The sequence below is a fragment of the Lagenorhynchus albirostris genome, chromosome 4 (assembly GCF_949774975.1).
Source record: "Lagenorhynchus albirostris chromosome 4, mLagAlb1.1, whole genome shotgun sequence".
NCBI lineage: Eukaryota > Metazoa > Chordata > Mammalia > Artiodactyla > Delphinidae > Lagenorhynchus > Lagenorhynchus albirostris.
In genome coordinates this window covers 30,384,626-30,402,720 of record NC_083098.1, presented here as the reverse complement: position 1 = coordinate 30,402,720, position 18,095 = coordinate 30,384,626, and the positions used below count along the sequence as shown (strand labels likewise).

Here is an 18,095-nt window from a genome sequence, read left to right as displayed (position 1 = left end):
TCCTCTGCAGTCTTCCAAATCCCATGTCAGCAGAGCAGTACTTGAACTTTGCCTTGCATTTTCAAAATATCTGAGTAATCTGCAGAATGGGATGCCCCTACTCAAGCAATTGTGTGATCACATTCTTCTTAACCCAGCTATATGGATTCATACCCCAGCCAAGGTAACACATATATTGATTTTGTGCTAATATGTTCAGTAAGTTTTTGTACTTGAGAAGAGTGATAATTACGAGGATTTTCTTTTATCCTTTTACATGCTATTATGTAAGATTTCAGTGGAATGTATTTTTTGACTAAATATACTTTTGCAAGTCAGTATCTTTTCCCTCCCTTCCTCCCTTCCTAAAGCAATATCAGTATTTCTTTTTTAAAAAAGCTATAGTCTTTATTTTCTGTTGTTAAATCAAATAAAATTTTATTTGAGAGAGACTTTGATTTATACTTACTAAACCAAAGTTGGATAGTTCCTGTGTAAATATGTTTCCTATCAACTGTAGCTCTGTTCTACTGCAAATATACATACATATATATCTATGTATCCATATGTATGTATGCATACATATATATAAATACATACTCACTGTGCTCTCTCTCCCTCTTTTATACACACATATATTCCTTCCACCAACGTGATGAGCTCTTGAGTTTAATTCTTACACCCTTTCTTGAAGGCTTCCATGATATACAGGTCTTACACCCTTTCTTGAAGGCTTCCATGATATACAGGTCACATTTGATCATTTTAATTTCACATTAATTCAAATTATTAAATACAGTTATATTTTACACAGTAATTTATTTAGTACTGTAACAGCAAATCAATTACATTAAGTGAACTAAGTGAATTTGTGATAAAATATATAAATAAAACCTTTGATAAATCCTAATGTTCTATTAAGTTATCCTAAAAATTTGATTTCCCCTCTCCCCCTCTCTCTTTTGGTTCACTTGCAAGTGTTTACCATTGTTCAGGTTGGAATAACACATACTTACTCTAGTTGTCAGAAAAAAATGTCTGCAGACTTTTCTGCTTTTCTGGAGTCATAGTATCTTAGTTTCAGCTGCTCTTTTCAAATGTTAAGGAGAAAAACAGCTGCTGACTCTGATTGCCATTTGGAAATAATCAAAGGAGGCAGCTGGAGGTTGTAGCTTTTTATCTCTGGGTTCAAATTTGACCTCTTTCTCTTCTATGACCCTCAGTCTTATTTCTTTTCAAGGATTGTTTCAAGTTACTTTTTAAACCTTTACTAAACACTTCTTTGTCTTACTAAGCAGCCTATTTTTAAGGCTTTGGGCCTCTTTTGAAGTGGTCAAAAAGCCTCTTCTTACGAGATACTTACTTGTAGGGGAATATTTAAAAATTTTCATTGTATCGTTTCCTTAAGTCCATCATATTATTACACTCTATTTCTCACCTTTTCCTTGTTAATAATTTTCTTTAATTTCCTCTTCAGAATTTGCAGTTGATTTGGTAATATTAAAGTTAACTTTTGTTTCAGCCTCCTGCTTTGTGTATCCATGAGGGGTTATATGTAATTTTATTATAAAGGTAGTTATAACAAACGGCAGATGCAAAGTTTGTTTTGACCTGAAGGTCATACAGTTTGGGGGAGGAAGGAGCTTTTTAAGAAAAAGAATACAACATACTGCATGCAAAATTAGGTTTAGGATCTTGGAAGGAACATGTCTAGATGAGTGGGCATGAAGTTTAAGCTTCATTAGCTTCATGGTAAATTCACCTCTGGTTACCAAAGTTGAGGAGGGTATGATTGTATGAATCAATCTTTGCTTTTGGAAAAGGGTGCTCACAGTCATTTATAATATCTATTTAAGTTTGATCTGCTCAGAGACAGGCTTTGAAATGACCTAACAAGAGAGATGAATTTTCTTGTAGGTAGCAGTCTTTCACTTGCTGAGTGGCTACTTTATGCTGGGCACTGTGGATACAGTGGTGAGCAAAACAGATCTGATTCCTGCGCTCATAGAATTTAGGTGTAATGGGAAAGACAGATGTTAGTGTGTAATTTGTGTGGTTATTAGATTATATAAAGAGTGAAAGAGGAAAGGTTTATTCATAAGTAGAATATGAATAATCTTGAGGTCTCCAATATGTTGCTGTTAAACCCTGTTCATTTTTCTTTAACTATAGTATCATTCTCGGTAGACTGACTTTCTCCACTTTTCCACATCTTAATTTATCACTTTTCGCCAGAATTCCTTTATGCTTTTAACATATCACTCTCATCAGATCATTTCTTAGCCTCCAAACTTGTAATGGTTCCTCATTGTTTTCAGAATAAAGCATTAGGTCTTCACGCCAATTCTTTCTAGGCTTTCTTTGTGAAAAACTCACTTGTCCTCAGTGTCTAGGTGGGTACAAAAGGTTATCCTAAAGCAGTGGTTCTTAATCTTGGCTGTCTATAGAATTAGTTGGGAGAGGCTTTTTGTTTTTTTTTCAAACAAAACAAAACAAAACCAGAATCCCACTCCCTCCACCCTAGATTCTAATTTAATTGGTCTGGGACAGGACCCAGACATCGGTATTTTTAAAATGTTTTTCAGGCATTTTAATGCACAGTCAAGAATGAGGATGGTTGTTCTAGATTTGGCAAAACTTTTTGTATCATCCACCGTTTTCCCTGTTTGAAATTTCCTCTTTTGTTCTGTCTACCTATTGTTCTACTCATCTTCAAAGGCTACCTTAATACTGCCTTTATTAGTGAAACTTTTCTTGACTGTTTTAGCTTACCCTAAAATAATTTCTCTGGCCTCTGAATTAATAGTATTTAATAGCTGTATGGCACTTGTTTATTGCCACATGACCTTTCTTCTGTTTCAGTAGGTGAGGTGTCTTTATTACCTTTTATTTTTTCACTTAAATTTGTGTATTTTTTATATTCTCCATTAGATTTTCAGCTACTGAGGGACAGTGTCTATGCCACTGTATTTTCAATAATACAGTGCTGCACATATAGGTGGAGGTAGATATTTTCTGCATGACTGAAACAGCATGGTTAAGAATTTGAACCATGTCGTAGAAAGTGCTATGTATCCTCAGTGACAAGTAAGCTGGGCCCATCTATTTGAACAGCAGTAGCTACATCAAAGTAATGTTATCTTTCAGCAAGTCTGTGGATTATAGCATATTTATGGTTTTCTAAACTACAAGCATCTTCCAAGCCTCAATTTTAAGTGGTTCAGAATCTGCCACTCTTTACCATGTATGATTACTGATTGACTCCCTAATTATTTAACCTTGATTGTTTACAGGGCATGTGGAAGATACACAACTAATTTTTATCTTTCAGGGTTAAAAATGAAAATGCCCTCAGTGTCTGGGAAGGTAACATAAATGTTCAGTTGTAAATGATCAGGAGTAGCGTGGGTTTGGGCCAAATTTAATACCATACTTAGTATTGTTTAGTTTATAAAGTATTCTTGATTTTGATATGAAAGTAGACCAAAAGTGGTCCTTATTTTGTGCTATTATGAGTACTAAAGTATAATTGTTTTTGAATTTTAGAGACTATAATTTTATAATTACAGTCTTTGTAGTAATAAGCTGTTATAACAGAATCCTATTTTTCTAATAAATATTTCTTAAGGTAGGCTTTACATATTTTTATATGATTTTCTTTCTTTTGACTTTTTCTTACTTTTTTTGTTACTTCTACTTCTTTTTTGTTTCTTTTGAGTTATTCCAGCTGCTAATTTTCTCTAAAACAGAGACAATTTTCTCTAAAACAAAGACAATTTCTAGCTTTTGAAAACAACTATACATAGCATAAGTAGTAGGTTTGTTATAAAGAAGTTACATAAGTTCATGAATAATTGCTGATTGCTAAATAGAAACCAAACAGTTTTTTCCATGGAACAGTGCTGCAAAAATTTGATATATTTGGGGCTGTTTACTTTATAGTGCTACTGTATAAGAAGCATTTGCCTGCTCTTATTTTATAAGGAGTATGTGTGCTTGTATGTGTCAGTGGATATGTGTTATCTGTTAACATGAATGTTATTATCAAACTAAGCAGCTTGCTTTTTGGAACAAGTATGGTCCAAGTAGAGCAGCTGAGGGTATTCCTGGAAACAGAGGTAAAATGCTGGTCAGCTTCTTTGATTTGAGCTCTTCATTTTGACTCTCTAGGTTCAGTTGACACTCTATACTTATCTGTCTACGGAATTCATTGGTACAGTCAACATATATAATGCCATTCGGAGAGTTGGAACAGTGCTTCTCATCATGCATACACTGAAGTACTACTATTGGGCAGTGAATCCTCAGGATCGGAGTGGTATCACCCCAAAAGGATTAGGTATATCATCTCTGTATATTACATTATATATATATGGCAAATCAGGATTTTCTTTTTCTTTCTTTTCTTTTCTTTCTCTCTCTCTCTCTCTCTTTCTTTCATTCTCTCTCTCTCTCTCTCTCTCTCTCTCTCTCTCTCTCTCTCTCTCTCTTTCTCTCTCTCTTTCTGTCTCTTTCTGTCTTTCCCAATACTATTACACTCTGCTGGAAGTTTTCCTAAATCTCATCATGGTAAAATTTTAAATCTCATTGATAATTTTAATAGTTTGTCCTAAATCGTGGTTGCCAGAGGTTAATAACTTGCTACTTTTATAGAAGAATGGTACTTTTGCTAGTATGAGTTGTTTGAGGGCAAATATGACTAGGATGATTTTTAAGGCATTGAGAATGAGAAGAAATTCTGTATTAGCCACTGGTATTGATGTTGAGTCTAGTTATCCCAATGAGAATCATTGACAACAGTGTTGTTTGGGAGATGGAGAGTTTTTCCAGGGCTAGGGAGTATCTGCTTCTAATAAATAATATAATGAAACTACAGAATTTCAGTAATTATTTTCCTATATAACCAGGACTAAATTACTGGAAGGATAGTGTTCATTGATCATGTCAGTAGTTCTTGGAAGGGGTCAAAATAAAAAGTTTCACAAATGGTGGCTCTTTTGGTTTTAAGTATTACCAAACCTGCTTCAAATTGGCTTATATCATAAAAGAGGGTTAACCAGCTCATATAAACTGGTAGTTTCAGTAGGACTTGGTACAGGGGTTCAAAATACAGCCTTTGGACCCAGTTTGTCTCCCTCAATTTCCCAGTTCTTCTGTGTTGGCTTTTTTCATATAATCTTTCTCTTTTTAGAGTGGCAGACAACCACTCTACCTTCACATCCTCACAAATTTAAATCCATTGAAAGAGCATCTGCCTGTATTGAGCATTTCCAGCACAGGTTCCTTTTAGTCTCTTTGTTGCTTGTTGGCTCGTTTGTCCATCTGTGTGGCAGGTATTCTTCAGATTGCCCAGGCATGGAGGCCCTTCTTACCTCCAAAACACATGATGTAAGTGTGAAGATGGGTTCAGTCCCTTTATAAAAATTGAGAGCTGTTGCTTGAAATCAGGAAATAGATGCTGGAGAGTCTAACAACATACATTCTGATTTTACTCAAAGGCTTTGGTTGTTCAGTGATTTACAAAGACGAGGTTTCATATTTGTATAATACTTTTTCTATCCCTTTCAAAATAAACTCGATTTATTCTCAGACAATATGCTAGCTATAATTTAGAAAGCTATGAGGACATATAGAAGTTACATGATCTGTTTAAGCTGGAGAGGTTGTGGCAGATCTAGAACTAGGCTATAATTTCCTTCTGACTATTTCATGGTGCTGTAGGTGTGTCATGTACTGTCCTAGGTGTTAGTATTATATTCTGGCCTTGATTTTATAACTGATTAGTGACCTTGGGAAAGTCTTATACTTCAAGTGAGAGAGCTGGACAAACTTTGCGATTGTATTGTAACTCTGTAACCTATTCTTTGTCTAGGAATTGTCATGTGGAACAGATTTTAAACAATTTTCTTCCTATTTTAATTGATCTGTTCAAGGTAATGGTGGTCCTATGCTTTGGTGGTCCAGGAGCTAGCTGTAAATAGTGATTAGTGGGGGGAAAATTGCAGAAAATATGAGGCAGACAAGTACTTAAATTAGGATCTTAGGACAATGGGTGTTTGGTTTCAAAAGCTTTCTACAAGCTTTCTACTTGGGAATTGTATGTTTGAGACATGAAAATTGACTTTAATGTGAGCCATGTGTGACCAAGCACTTTCTCAAGAAGAGGAGGAGATGTCAGAGGAGGTCAACACAATGTTTCCCTTCTTCATAAACGATACTGTGTTGAGGTGTACTTTGAGCTTTTTGTATTAGCTTATACAATGGTCTCAATAGAAAAAAGTTTTTTCATACTAAATTCACATATAAAGTTTAGATTTTCTTTTGCTTTTTTCTTTATAAACTTATGTTACCATAGTAACATTCCAAGAGAGTCTTTTAAAACTAAGTATAAATTTGTTACCTCATTTTTATGTTTTAAAATTCCTTTGACCTTACCCAAAAACAAACATTTTCATTGTAGTTTCTACATAACCCATTGTGTACATTTGGAGCATTATATATACAATTGCATGTGAGATTGAATGCTCGTCCTTCTAGAGGCATTAAACTCTTCAAGAAACTGACCTTTATGTTTCTTATAAATAGGTGGAAAAACTATTGGGAATGAGAATTTTATACTTAACTTTGAGGTTTTTGAAATACTCAGTGTGTGTGTATGTGTTTGTCTTTTTAAAAGATGGACCACGACCTAATCAAAAAGAAATGCTTTCTCTACGAGCGTTCTTGTTGATGTTCATTAAGCAATTAGTGATGAAGGTGAGTTCATATTTCTTACCCTATAGCATGTGTGTATTGAACTTAAAATTTCACATAAAATACAATCTTGTTTTGTTTACTCTTTGCTCTATTAATAGGTTTACACAGTGGAAAAAACTTTTAAAGATATTTATTTCCTTGTTTGTTTTTTCTCCTTAGGCATATAATTGATAAACATTAATGCAGAATTGGAAATTGATAATCGTAATATGTATTATATGAATTTCTGTTGGAGTTCAGGTGTATTCATTCTTTCATTCAGCAAATATTTACTGAGTTTCTATTACTTCTACTATTCTTAGAACTGGTGATACAGTAGTCAACAGAGCTCCTCAAGGAGGATTCAATTTTAGAGATTCCTTGTACCTGACATTCAGATTTTGAAAAATAATTTTCCTATATAAATGTACCAGATAGAAATGATTACATTTTGTCCCATTTCATTCTACTATCAGTAAAGTAAAATTTAATATTATTTTTAAGGATGGTGTTTTGGTATTATAAGATGCCAATATATAAATATATTTGTTGCCAGTGTTTCATTCGGTATTTTCCTATATCATTTTATTTCTTATTCTTTACAATTTAATGCTTTATTAGCTGTCACATAATGTTATGGTAAATGGACCTAACTGTTAGTATATCTTTCAGAGTCAGATATCTTATTTCCATTTATTAAAAAATTTAACCTTTAAATTGTCTGTTTCTATTCTTTCCTAGTGTGTTTTGTTTCCTAATTCTTATTGTTCTTTTTTGAGATTTCAGCTTTGTTTTATAATTAATAATACAGTAGTTTGAAAATTTTCATAATGCATTCCTATTTAAAAAGTGCAGTGTTTTTCCCAGTGAAATTACTACTCAATTTTTAGTACCTGACATTTTAACTTGGTAATTTTAGAAACTATTCATTTTACTGTCCAAATTTAATAGAAAAAAATAAACAGAAAAATTGTCTTCTGTATTTAGAGGAGTGATAGGTGTTGAGTAATACCCTTTTACTTGTTTTTAATTATTATTTTTGCTTATGCCAGGATTCTGAAGCTTTACTAGATAGGTTATCATATAAGGTGCCAAAAACGGGATACTGATGTCTGATCTCTTTTGACTTCTACACTGTGTTGCATACTGCATGTCTTTAGTGCTTCCCCGAAATTCTATTTTAAATTTAGATTTTTATATTACATTATCTTTTTATATTTATAGCAACTCACCAAGTTGAGAAATCTGTGTGTATAATTTCCATTTTCAAAAAAGTTTTATATATGTAAGCATAAGATAGTTGTCTTATGTTTTTAAAGGATTCTGGAGTAAAGGAAGATGAGCTACAGGCCATTCTTAATTATCTACTCACTATGCATGAGGTAACATTTGAATTTTATATGTTGGGATTTTATTTTTTGAAGTCGCATGATGCGCGTTTTTAAAAGTAAAATAGTTAAAGAAATCTTTCATTAATGATGTAACTATAATGGAGAGTATTTAGTATCTAGGAACTAAATGTTAGCAATCTTCATTTAAATATTCTTTATTACCACAAGATGCCTTTGCGAATAATCATGAAAGGCTTTTAAAAAGTGTTAAAATTAGATCTCATTGACCTAGTAATAAGCTATACCAAAGAATACTTTCAGTTTATTTCCAGGAACCAGTGTAAGAAATGGAAAAATAGATAATGAAAATGACTAAAAATGATTGGACTTTTAAATTCATAAGTCTTCCCACTGATTTTGTATAATCAAATACCGTTAAGTTAAACAACTCATTTATGGTTGATTTAAAAGTATATGGTTGAAAAGGAGGTTGAAAATAAATAGGTTGAAATGTCTGGGGTTTTTTCCTTTATTTTTTAGCATTGCAAAAATGTAATATATGCCAGATATAGTCTAAATAAATAATCAGATTAAACATGTTTTGAATAAGTAGAATCTGAAATTAATTTCATATAAAGCACATTTATATGATAATTTACATTCGTGTGTTATAATTCATTTTTTCTGAGTTCACATATTTGTTACAGCATGATATAGTGCCTTTTAAAATCATTAATAGATGAGAGATATGGTTTGGACCTATCTTTGTTAATTGGGGCAGAAAAGAATGGGTTAAATTTCCTGATTGGATCATATTTAACTCAAACATTAATGATTGTGATTTCTTTTTCTTCTTGAATAGGATATTCTATTTTATTTTTAGATTTTCTTGACCCTTAGGGACCAAAATATTTCATAAGGGAGAAACTGGAAGTCACAGTGATCTTCTGTTTTCTCTGAAACTATTAAATCAGGGATTTTTCAGGTCCTTCAAATAACAGTTTTCCAAAGGCTCAGTGCCCTACTTCTAGACCATTTACTTAGCATATTGAAAATTAAATATTCAGGTAGCTTCCACAGCAGAAGTTCAAAAGCAGTGAATGGAAACCTGGAGGCACACTACCATAGAGATGACTAACTGCTGCTTCCCTTTAGTCTTTGGATTTGTAATGCCCAAGTAGGCCCTAATGATATGCAACAGAGGTTGTAAAGGATTTTCCTGAAATTTTTAGATTTCAGTACTCATATGTGTTTACTACTGTGCTCTTATGCAAATGTTATCAAATTATACCATATACAGTAGCATGTTGACACAATAAACATTTATTGTTTATCTATATCTTTAATACTAACAACAGATAATATAAGAGAACTATCCAGTTATCATTTCCCAAAAGGTCTTCTTTCAGAACTAGTTTCTTGAGAGGCTTAGTGCACAGTGGTCCTAGTTAAATAAGGTTAGAAAGTGATACACAGTATGTTGTCCCCAGCACTACCAGCATATCACAACATCTATTAGCATATTAAAGCTTCAATATGTCTTGCTGTAATAAAAAGAACAACCTGTTCTTCCTCCCCCCTGCCCAATTTCTTGCCGTATAATCCTTCCTTTAAAAAAAAAAATCTGTAAATCAGTATGTATTATATCAATGGAATATGTTTTAGGAAGTCTTGATACAGTATAAGAGACATTTTATATCTTTGATTAAGAAATTATTTGACTATTTGGTGTTGTGTATTTTGAGTTATGCAGGTGAACATGTGTATGTAAATAATGTTTGCTTACAAAGAGTGGATTCGTATAGCTGTCTACTTATTTTTTTTTAAGTTAAAATTCATTGTTTGAGAAATAGTCATTGCCCAAATAAGTTGTTTTTCTTTATTTAAAAAAATTCTAAAATAATTTTAGGATGACAATCTAATGGATGTCCTACAGCTGCTTGTTGCATTAATGTCAGAACATCCTAATTCTATGATACCTGCTTTTGACCAAAGGAATGGGTTACGGTAAGAGTTTAACATTTCAAGAATTTTAATATATTTAATAGAAGAGATCAGTTTGGAAATGACAGATTCTTAGATATGAAAATTATTACTGGATCTTATAAAATGATTTAAGATACAAGAGCTTTTTATTTCATGTCTTATGTTTTTTGAAAAAATCTTTAAATATAGAGGCTGTGTTACTACTATTTAGTATATGAGGACAGATCAGGCAAATCATTCCAGTATTTTGTATGGTTAGTGCTGTTATACTGCTATTGTAAGGTCAAATTCTTCAGCAGACTTATCTTTAGGTCCTAAAACAAAAATATTCAATTGTGATCCAAGAGAAGATCTCTATCTTCCCTTTAAAACATAACCTCTTCCAACCCCAATCCCAAATCATCATTGTATTAGTCCTCTCGGGCTGCCTTAACAAAATACCCTAGAGCAGGTGGCTTAAACACCAGAAATTTGTTTTCCCATAGTCCTGGAGACTGTAAGCCCAAGATTAAGGTGCCAGCAGCATTGGTGTCTGGTGAGGGCTTTCCCTTTGGGTTGTACACAGCCACCTTCTTGTTGTGTGTTCACATGATTTTGTGTGTGTGTGCACGAACAGAAAGAGAGAGAGAGAACAAGCTCTTTAGTCTTTTTTTTTTTTATAAGGACGCTGATCCTGTCGAATCAGGGACCCGCCCTTATGACCTCATTCAATCTTAATTGATTTCTTATAGGCCCCATCTCCAAATACAGCCACTGCGGGGCTTAGGGCTTTAACATGTGAATTGAGGAGCACACATTCAGTCTGCAACAATCATCGTAACAAAAGAAAATACTTTTGTTTTAAATCTTTCGTTTAATGAGAAGGTTTTTGGGCTACAAAAGTTTAACAGCTACTTTGCTGGATGATCAGCTACAGTAACTAATTTACTGATTTAGTTATAATAAATTTCCCATATCAATCCTCTATTACAAAGTTTTTATTTGTTACCTTTCAGTACTCATTCTCTGTAAGATAGAAGATGACTTTATACATTATACCTAAGGAGTGTATTTTCAGAGATTCGCAGAGAAACAGAACCAAAAGGGTGTGGGTGTGTGTGTGTATGCCTGAGAGAGAGGGAGGGGGAGAGAGAGAGAGAGAGGGAGGGACGGAGGGAGGGATATTGAGATTTATGTTAAGGAATTGGCTGATGTGATTGTGGAAGCCTCCAAAATTTGCAGGCTGGCAGGTGGAGACCCAGATAAGAGTTGATGTTGCAGTTTGAGTCCAAAGGCAGTCTGCTGACAGTATTCCCTCTTCCTCTAGGGAGATCCTTTCTTTTTTTCTATTAAAGCCTTCAACTGTTAGGATGAGGCACCCACATTATGAAGGGTAATTTGTTATATTCAAAGTCTGCTGATTTAAGTGCCAGAGTAAGTGCTGTCCTCATAGAATGATTTGGGAAGTATTCCCTACTCTTTAATTTTCTTGAAGAGTTTGTATAGAATTATTATTATTTATTCTTTAAGTGTTTGCTAAAAGTTACCAGTGAAGTTAGCTAGGAGTGGAATTTTCTTTGTAGGGATGTTTTTAGCTACAAATTCAATTTTCTTAATAGATATAGGGCTGTTTAGATTATCTGTTTATTCTTTGATAAGTATTGGTAAGTTTCTGTCTATCAAGGAATTGTCTGTTTCATGTAAACTGTCAAATTTATTGATATAAAGTTGTTCCTTTATTTTCATTTAAGTATCTGAGAAGCCTGCAGTGATTTTACCTCTCTCATTTCTGACACTAATACTTTTTCTTCTTTCTTTTTTCCAAATCAGTCTGGCTAGAGGTTAATCAAATTTATTCATTGTCACTGTTTTGAGATCTTTCTTCTTTTTGAATATAGGTATTTAGTGCTTTAAATTTCTTCCTAAGCACTTTCAGTTTAATGTCATTTTTATTCAGTTCGAAATACTTTTTTCTTTTCATTTCTTGTTTTATCCATGTGTTATTTAGAAGTATATTCCAGAGATCTTTTTAAGTTTGAATTTTAATTTTTTTTTTAATCATTAATCGCTGGGCTTCCTATGCTAACTTGGCCACGGGATTCTTTTCTTTTTTAAAAAAATATTTATTTATTTATTTGGCTGCATGTGATCTTAGTTGTGGCATGCAAACTCTTAGTTGTGGCATGTGGGATCTAATTCCCTGACAGAGGATCGAACCCTAGCCCTGTGCATTGGGAGCGTGGAGTCTTAGCCACTGGACCACCAGGGAAGTCCCTGTTTGAATTTTAATTTAATTTCATTTTGGTCTATGAGGATCTTTGTATGACTTGAATCCTTTAAAATTTATTGAGACTTGCTTTATGGTCCAGCATATGGTATATCTGGGTAAATGTTCCATGCACACCAGAAAAGTACATGTATTTTGATGTTGTTTTGTTGGATGGAGTGTTCTATGAATGTCAAGTAGGCTAAGTTGGCTACCATTTTTCAAATCTTCTGTGTCATTACTGCTTCTTTGTCTACTTGTTCTGTCATTTATTGAGATATGATTATTGAAATCTCTGACTATAAATATGCTTTTTTCTCTTTTTCTTTCTTTGTATTTTTATCATTTTTTGCTTCAGGTATTTTAACTCAGATATTAAGTTTATCTATATTGAGGATTTTTATGCCTTGTCAGGGAATTAATGCTTTTATAATTACGTTTTTTCCTTTTTTTCCACCTGGAAATGTTTCTTGATCTGAAATCTACTTAGTTTGATATTTATATGGCTAATCCAGCTTTCTTTTACTCTGTGTTTGCATAGTATATCTTTTTTTCCATTTTAATTTATCTATATCTTTATAGTTAATTGAATTTCTTATGTACACAGTATGATGGATAATTTTGTGTCAACTGGCTGGGCCGTAGTTCCTTGATATTTGGTCAGACATTATCCTGGATATTTTTGTGAAATCATTTTTTGAATGTGGTCAACATTTAAGTTGGCAGACCTTGAATAAAGCAGGTTACCATCTATAATGTGGGTGGGCCTATCAAATCAGTTGAAGGTATTAATAAAATAAATAGGAATTCTACCAACACAATGCCTTTGGACTTGGGTTATGTTTTCCTCAATCTCCAGAGTACTTGTCTATCCTGCAGATTTTGGACTTAGCCTCCACAGTTGTGTGAGCCAGTTTTTTAAAATAAATATCTGTCTCTCTCTGTATATATACACAACCTATTGGTTCTCCTTCTATAGAAAACAATGACTAATACACACAGTGTAGTTGGATGTTTTATTTTTTAAAATGTACTCTGAGGCACTTAGTCTTTTCAATGTGTTTTGACTATTTACTTTTAATGTAATTATTGATTATAGCTTTATTTTCATCTAAGTGTTTTATTATTTATTTGTCTCAGTATAATTTTTCCTTTGTTTTTCCTTTGCTTTGTATTTAAATTCTTTTAGAATTCTTTGAAAATTAATTTCTATTAGGTTTTGGATCTGTCTCTTTGTGTAAATTTTTATTGGTTGCTTTAGAGATTTCACAGTATACCTAGAGTTAATATTCTGTGTCTTCAAATAAAATATGGAACCACTGCAAGTATATTGATACCTTTAAGCTCCACCATTGTTCCTTTTTGTATCTAATGTATCATAAGCCTCTCTAGACAATGTTATAATTTTTAATTTCACTTGTAATATGTAGTTTAAAGAATTTAAGAGGAGAAAAAACTTATGTTTATTCAGATATCTATAATTCTTTTACTCTTAATTCATGAAGGAAGCATTTCTTGTTGAGTAGTTTTGCTGGAAACATGATTTCTTAGTTTTTCTTCTGAAAATGCTTTTATTTGGCCTTTGCCCAAGGATATTTTTGCTGCATGTAGAATTCTCTGTTTCTAGTTTTTGTTCTTTCAATACTTTAAACTATTTTCCCGCTGTCTGTTGGCCTCCATGATTTCGAAGAAGGAAACCTATGATAAATCAAATCTTTTCTCTGCTAAATATAATGTATTAGATTTTTATATTTGCTTTCAGGACACGTTCTTTCGTTCTTCCCCAACCATACTCCCTGAAATTTCATTTTCTTTTTTTTTTATCACCAAGTCTGAGGAGTTTTATGCTCTTATTTTAAAATATTTTTTTGTTTCAGGTGTATCTTTCTCTTTCATTTTGGATTTCTAGTGGCTTGAATATTAGAGGTCTTAAAGCACATCTCCCTCAGCTTCTTTTTAATTTATTTCAATCATTTTTGTCTCTGTTCTTCAGATTTGATACTTTCTATTGATATAGAAATTTGACATGTATGATAAACTTGATCTTCAAGTTTATAAACTTTTTCTTTGTTTTTTCTACTTTGATGTTGAGCCCATCTCATGAATATTTCAGCTCTTGTACATTTCAGTTGTATAATTTCAATACAGTTAATTTTTATACTTTCTTTTGATGAGAACTTTGTTTTCTGATCCACTTAGACTGTGTTTACTTTTACCTTCTGGAGCATAGTTATAATAGCTTTAAAAATCTTTGTGGGATAATTGCAAGAATTGCCTATCCCATCAGCATCTGTTCATTGTGTTTTCCCATGAGAAATTGTCACATTTTCTTTGTTCTTTGTACATTAAGTGTTTTTTAATCTATCATGGATGTTGTGTTATCTTTTTTTTAAAATCAACTCTGGGACTTGTTATGATCTGTTAACAAATGTTGATTTGTTTTGTTTTGGTTTATTTTGGCAAGAAGGGTCAGACTGCAAGTTCTGCCTGTCCTTTGTGGATGGTGGTTCTGATGGCACTTCATTTTTAAAACCTCTCTTGTCTTGCTTTGGGTTTTTCTTGTACATGCACTACTCAGGGATTAGGCTGAGAATTGGGTGGTAATTCAGGTCTTCTTTCAATTTAGAATATTAAATTATTATTCTGGTCTGAGTCTGCCCCATACATTGCATCTCTTGGGTCAGTTTAGGGCTTTTGCAGGTTTTTACACAGATTTTGATGATCCTTCTCTCCTGTTTGCTCCTATTCATGACTCTCTCTAGCCTATAAGGACCCATTTTCTTAGTTCCTCTAACCAGAAGGACAGTTTTTCTCAGAATATTAGCTACCCGAACTTCTGACAGAAACGAACTCTGAGACAGGGACCCACTCATGGGTCATATTTACAAAAGAAAATTGAAAATTGAGACTCTTACTTCTGAAATGGGTAATCTGCAAGTATTAACTCCCCTACCCCAATGCACCTAGTTTTGTTTAGTCTTTGGAGTACTTTGGAGGTTGCTTTTTGTGTTTTTTCTATAGTTGTGGTTCTAATACACAAAATAGAAAGGCTGTATTATCCTTACGCCATCTTGGTTAGTCAAGGTATCTATTAAGTTCTTTGGCCTATTTTTTTAAAAATCCAGTTGTTTGTTTTCTTATTGTTGAGTTTTAGAGTTCTTTGCATATTTTGGATAACAGTGCTTTATCAGATGTTTCCTTTGCAAGTATTTTCTCTTAGTCTATGCCTTGTCTTCTAATTCTCTTGATACAGTCATTTGCAGAGCAGTTTTTAATTTTAATGAAGTCCAGCTAATCATTTATTTTTATTGTGGATCATGTCTTTGGTGTTGTAAGTAAAAAGACATCACCATACCCAAGGTCACCTAGGTTTTCTCTGTTGTGTTCTAGGAGTTTTATGGTTTTGCGTTTTACATTGAGGTCCATTTTGAGTTAATTTTTTTTAATTTAATTTAATTTATTTTTTTATACAGCAGGTTCTTATTAGTCATCCATTTTGTATCCATCAGTGTATACATGTCAATCCCAATCTCCCAATTCAGCACATCACCACCCCCAACCCCTGCAGCTTTCCCCCCTTGGTGTCCATACGTTTGTTCTCTACATCTGTGTCTCAGTTTCTGCCCTGCAAACTGGTTCATCTGTACCCTTTTTCTAGGTTCCACATATATGCGTTAATATACGATATCTGTTTTTCTTTTTCTGACTTACTTCACTCTGTATGACAGTCTCTAGATCCATCCACGTTTGAGTTAATTTTTATGAAGGGTGTAAAGTCTGTGTCTAGATTCATTTGTTGGATGTGGATGTCCTGTTGTTTCAGCATCATTTGTTGAAAAGAATATCTTTGTTAATTGTCTTGCTTGTGCTCCTCTTTTGTCAAAGATTGGTTGACTAGATTTATGTGGGTCTATTTCTAGGCTCTCTGTTGATCTATTTGTGTATTCTTTTACCAGTACCACACTATCTTGATTACTATAGCTTTACAGTAAGTCTTGAAGTCAGGTAGCATCAGTAGCACTAATATTCTGTAGGGATAGCCCTGCTTTCATTTCTGATATTAGTAAATTACATCCTTTCTCTTTTTCCTTAGCTTGGATAGAAGCTTACTGATTTTATTGATCTTTTTGAAGAAGCAGCTTTTGGTTTTGTTGATTTTTCTCTATTGATTTTTTATTTTCTATTTTATTGATTTCTACTCTAATACTTATTATTTTTCTCCTGCTTACTTTGAATTGAATTTTCTCTTCCAGGTGTCCTAGAGTGAAAACTTATGTTATTGATTTCAGATCTTTCTTCTTTTCTAATATATGCATTCAGTGCTATAAATTTTCCTGTAAACACTGCTTTTGCAACATCCCAGAGATTTTTATAAGTAGTGCTTTCATTTTCATTTTGTTGAAAATACTTTTAATTTTTTGAGATTTCTTCTTTGACCCACATGCTATTTAGAGGTATGTTGTTTAATCTCCAAGTATTTTGGGGGTTTTTCAGTTATCTTTCTGTTACTGATTTCTAATTTAATTCCATTATGGTCTGAGAGCAAACTTTATATAATTTCCAGTCTTTATATTTGTTGATTATGTGTGTTTTATGGCCCTGGATGTGGTCTACTTGGTGAATGTTCCATGTGAGCTGGAGAAAAATGTGTATCCTACTATTGTGGAATGAAGTAGTCTATAGATGTCAGTTATATCCTGTTGATTGATGGTATTTTTGAGGTTAACTATGTCCTTACTGATTTTCTGCCTTCTGGATCTGTCCATTTTTGAGAAAGGGGTTTTGCAATCTCCAACTATGATAATAGATTCATCTGTTTCTCCTTGCAGTTCTGTCAGTTTTTGCCACACAGTTTTAGGCTCTATAGTTAGGTGCATACATGTTAAGGATTGTTATGTCATATTGGAGAATTGACCCCTTTATCATGATGTAATGCCCTTCTTTATCCCTGATAACTTTCCTTACTTTGAAGTCTTCTCTTTCTGAAATTAATATAGCTGCTCTTGCTTTTTAATTAGTGTTAAATTAACATGGTATATTTTTATCCATTCATTTACTTTTTATCTATATGTGTCTATATTTAAAGTGGGTTTCTTGAAGACAACATGTAGTTGATAAACAAGTTTTTAAATGTCAGAAATGTATATTAAATTCACCCATATCTTACTTGAAGTTAGGTTTAAAATTATGTGACTATATGAAAAAATATACACGAGTATATCTTAGGTATTTACTTTTGAAATATATACTCATAGTAATTTGTTTTTAATTTTTATTTATTCAGAGTTATCTATAAACTTATGGCATCAACAAGTGAAGGAATCAGAGTACAAGCTCTCAAGGCAATGGGCTATTTTTTAAAACACCTGGCCCCAAAGTGAGTATTCATGAAATCTAAAATGGACTCTTGTATATTACATATTTATTTTATAAATCTTGGGAATAGTATTTACGTTCTGTGGTTACCCTCGTCTATCTTTTATTTATTTTTATTCATAAAATGCTATATAAATTTAATCCCATTTCTGCACGTTAAAAATGAAGTAGGGAGCAGGAGTATATTGTTTATGTTTTTATTTAAATTTTCCTTTTGTGTTGTTTATTGTAAGAATACATTTGTATAAGTTGAATTCTAGGTAAATCTAGGTAGGGACTTCATTTCAGGTGGCTTGATAATTTTTTGCTTTTTACTATAAAGCTAACATAGTAACCTGGTTATTTGTCACATACTGTGTTCTGCTGTATGTGTAACTAAAACTGAAACTCCCATGTTTCCTTTTGTCTTAGCTGAATACAGATATTCATGTCCTACCTATCGT

General features: G+C 32.8%; 1 protein-coding gene across 2 annotated transcripts in view; it reads left to right on the top strand.

Moving 5' to 3' along the window:
- LRBA (LPS responsive beige-like anchor protein) overlaps positions 1-18,095 on the top strand; it is a 730,232-nt gene that overhangs the window by 127,876 nt on the left and 584,261 nt on the right. For both annotated transcript variants that reach the window (XM_060147738.1, XM_060147737.1), the window contains exons 12-17: positions 11-163; positions 4,150-4,318; positions 6,656-6,735; positions 8,034-8,096; positions 9,955-10,052; positions 17,561-17,653. In XM_060147738.1, coding sequence (XP_060003721.1) covers positions 11-163; positions 4,150-4,318; positions 6,656-6,735; positions 8,034-8,096; positions 9,955-10,052; positions 17,561-17,653 — 656 coding nt within the window. The remainder of the gene's footprint in view (positions 1-10; positions 164-4,149; positions 4,319-6,655; positions 6,736-8,033; positions 8,097-9,954; positions 10,053-17,560; positions 17,654-18,095) is intronic.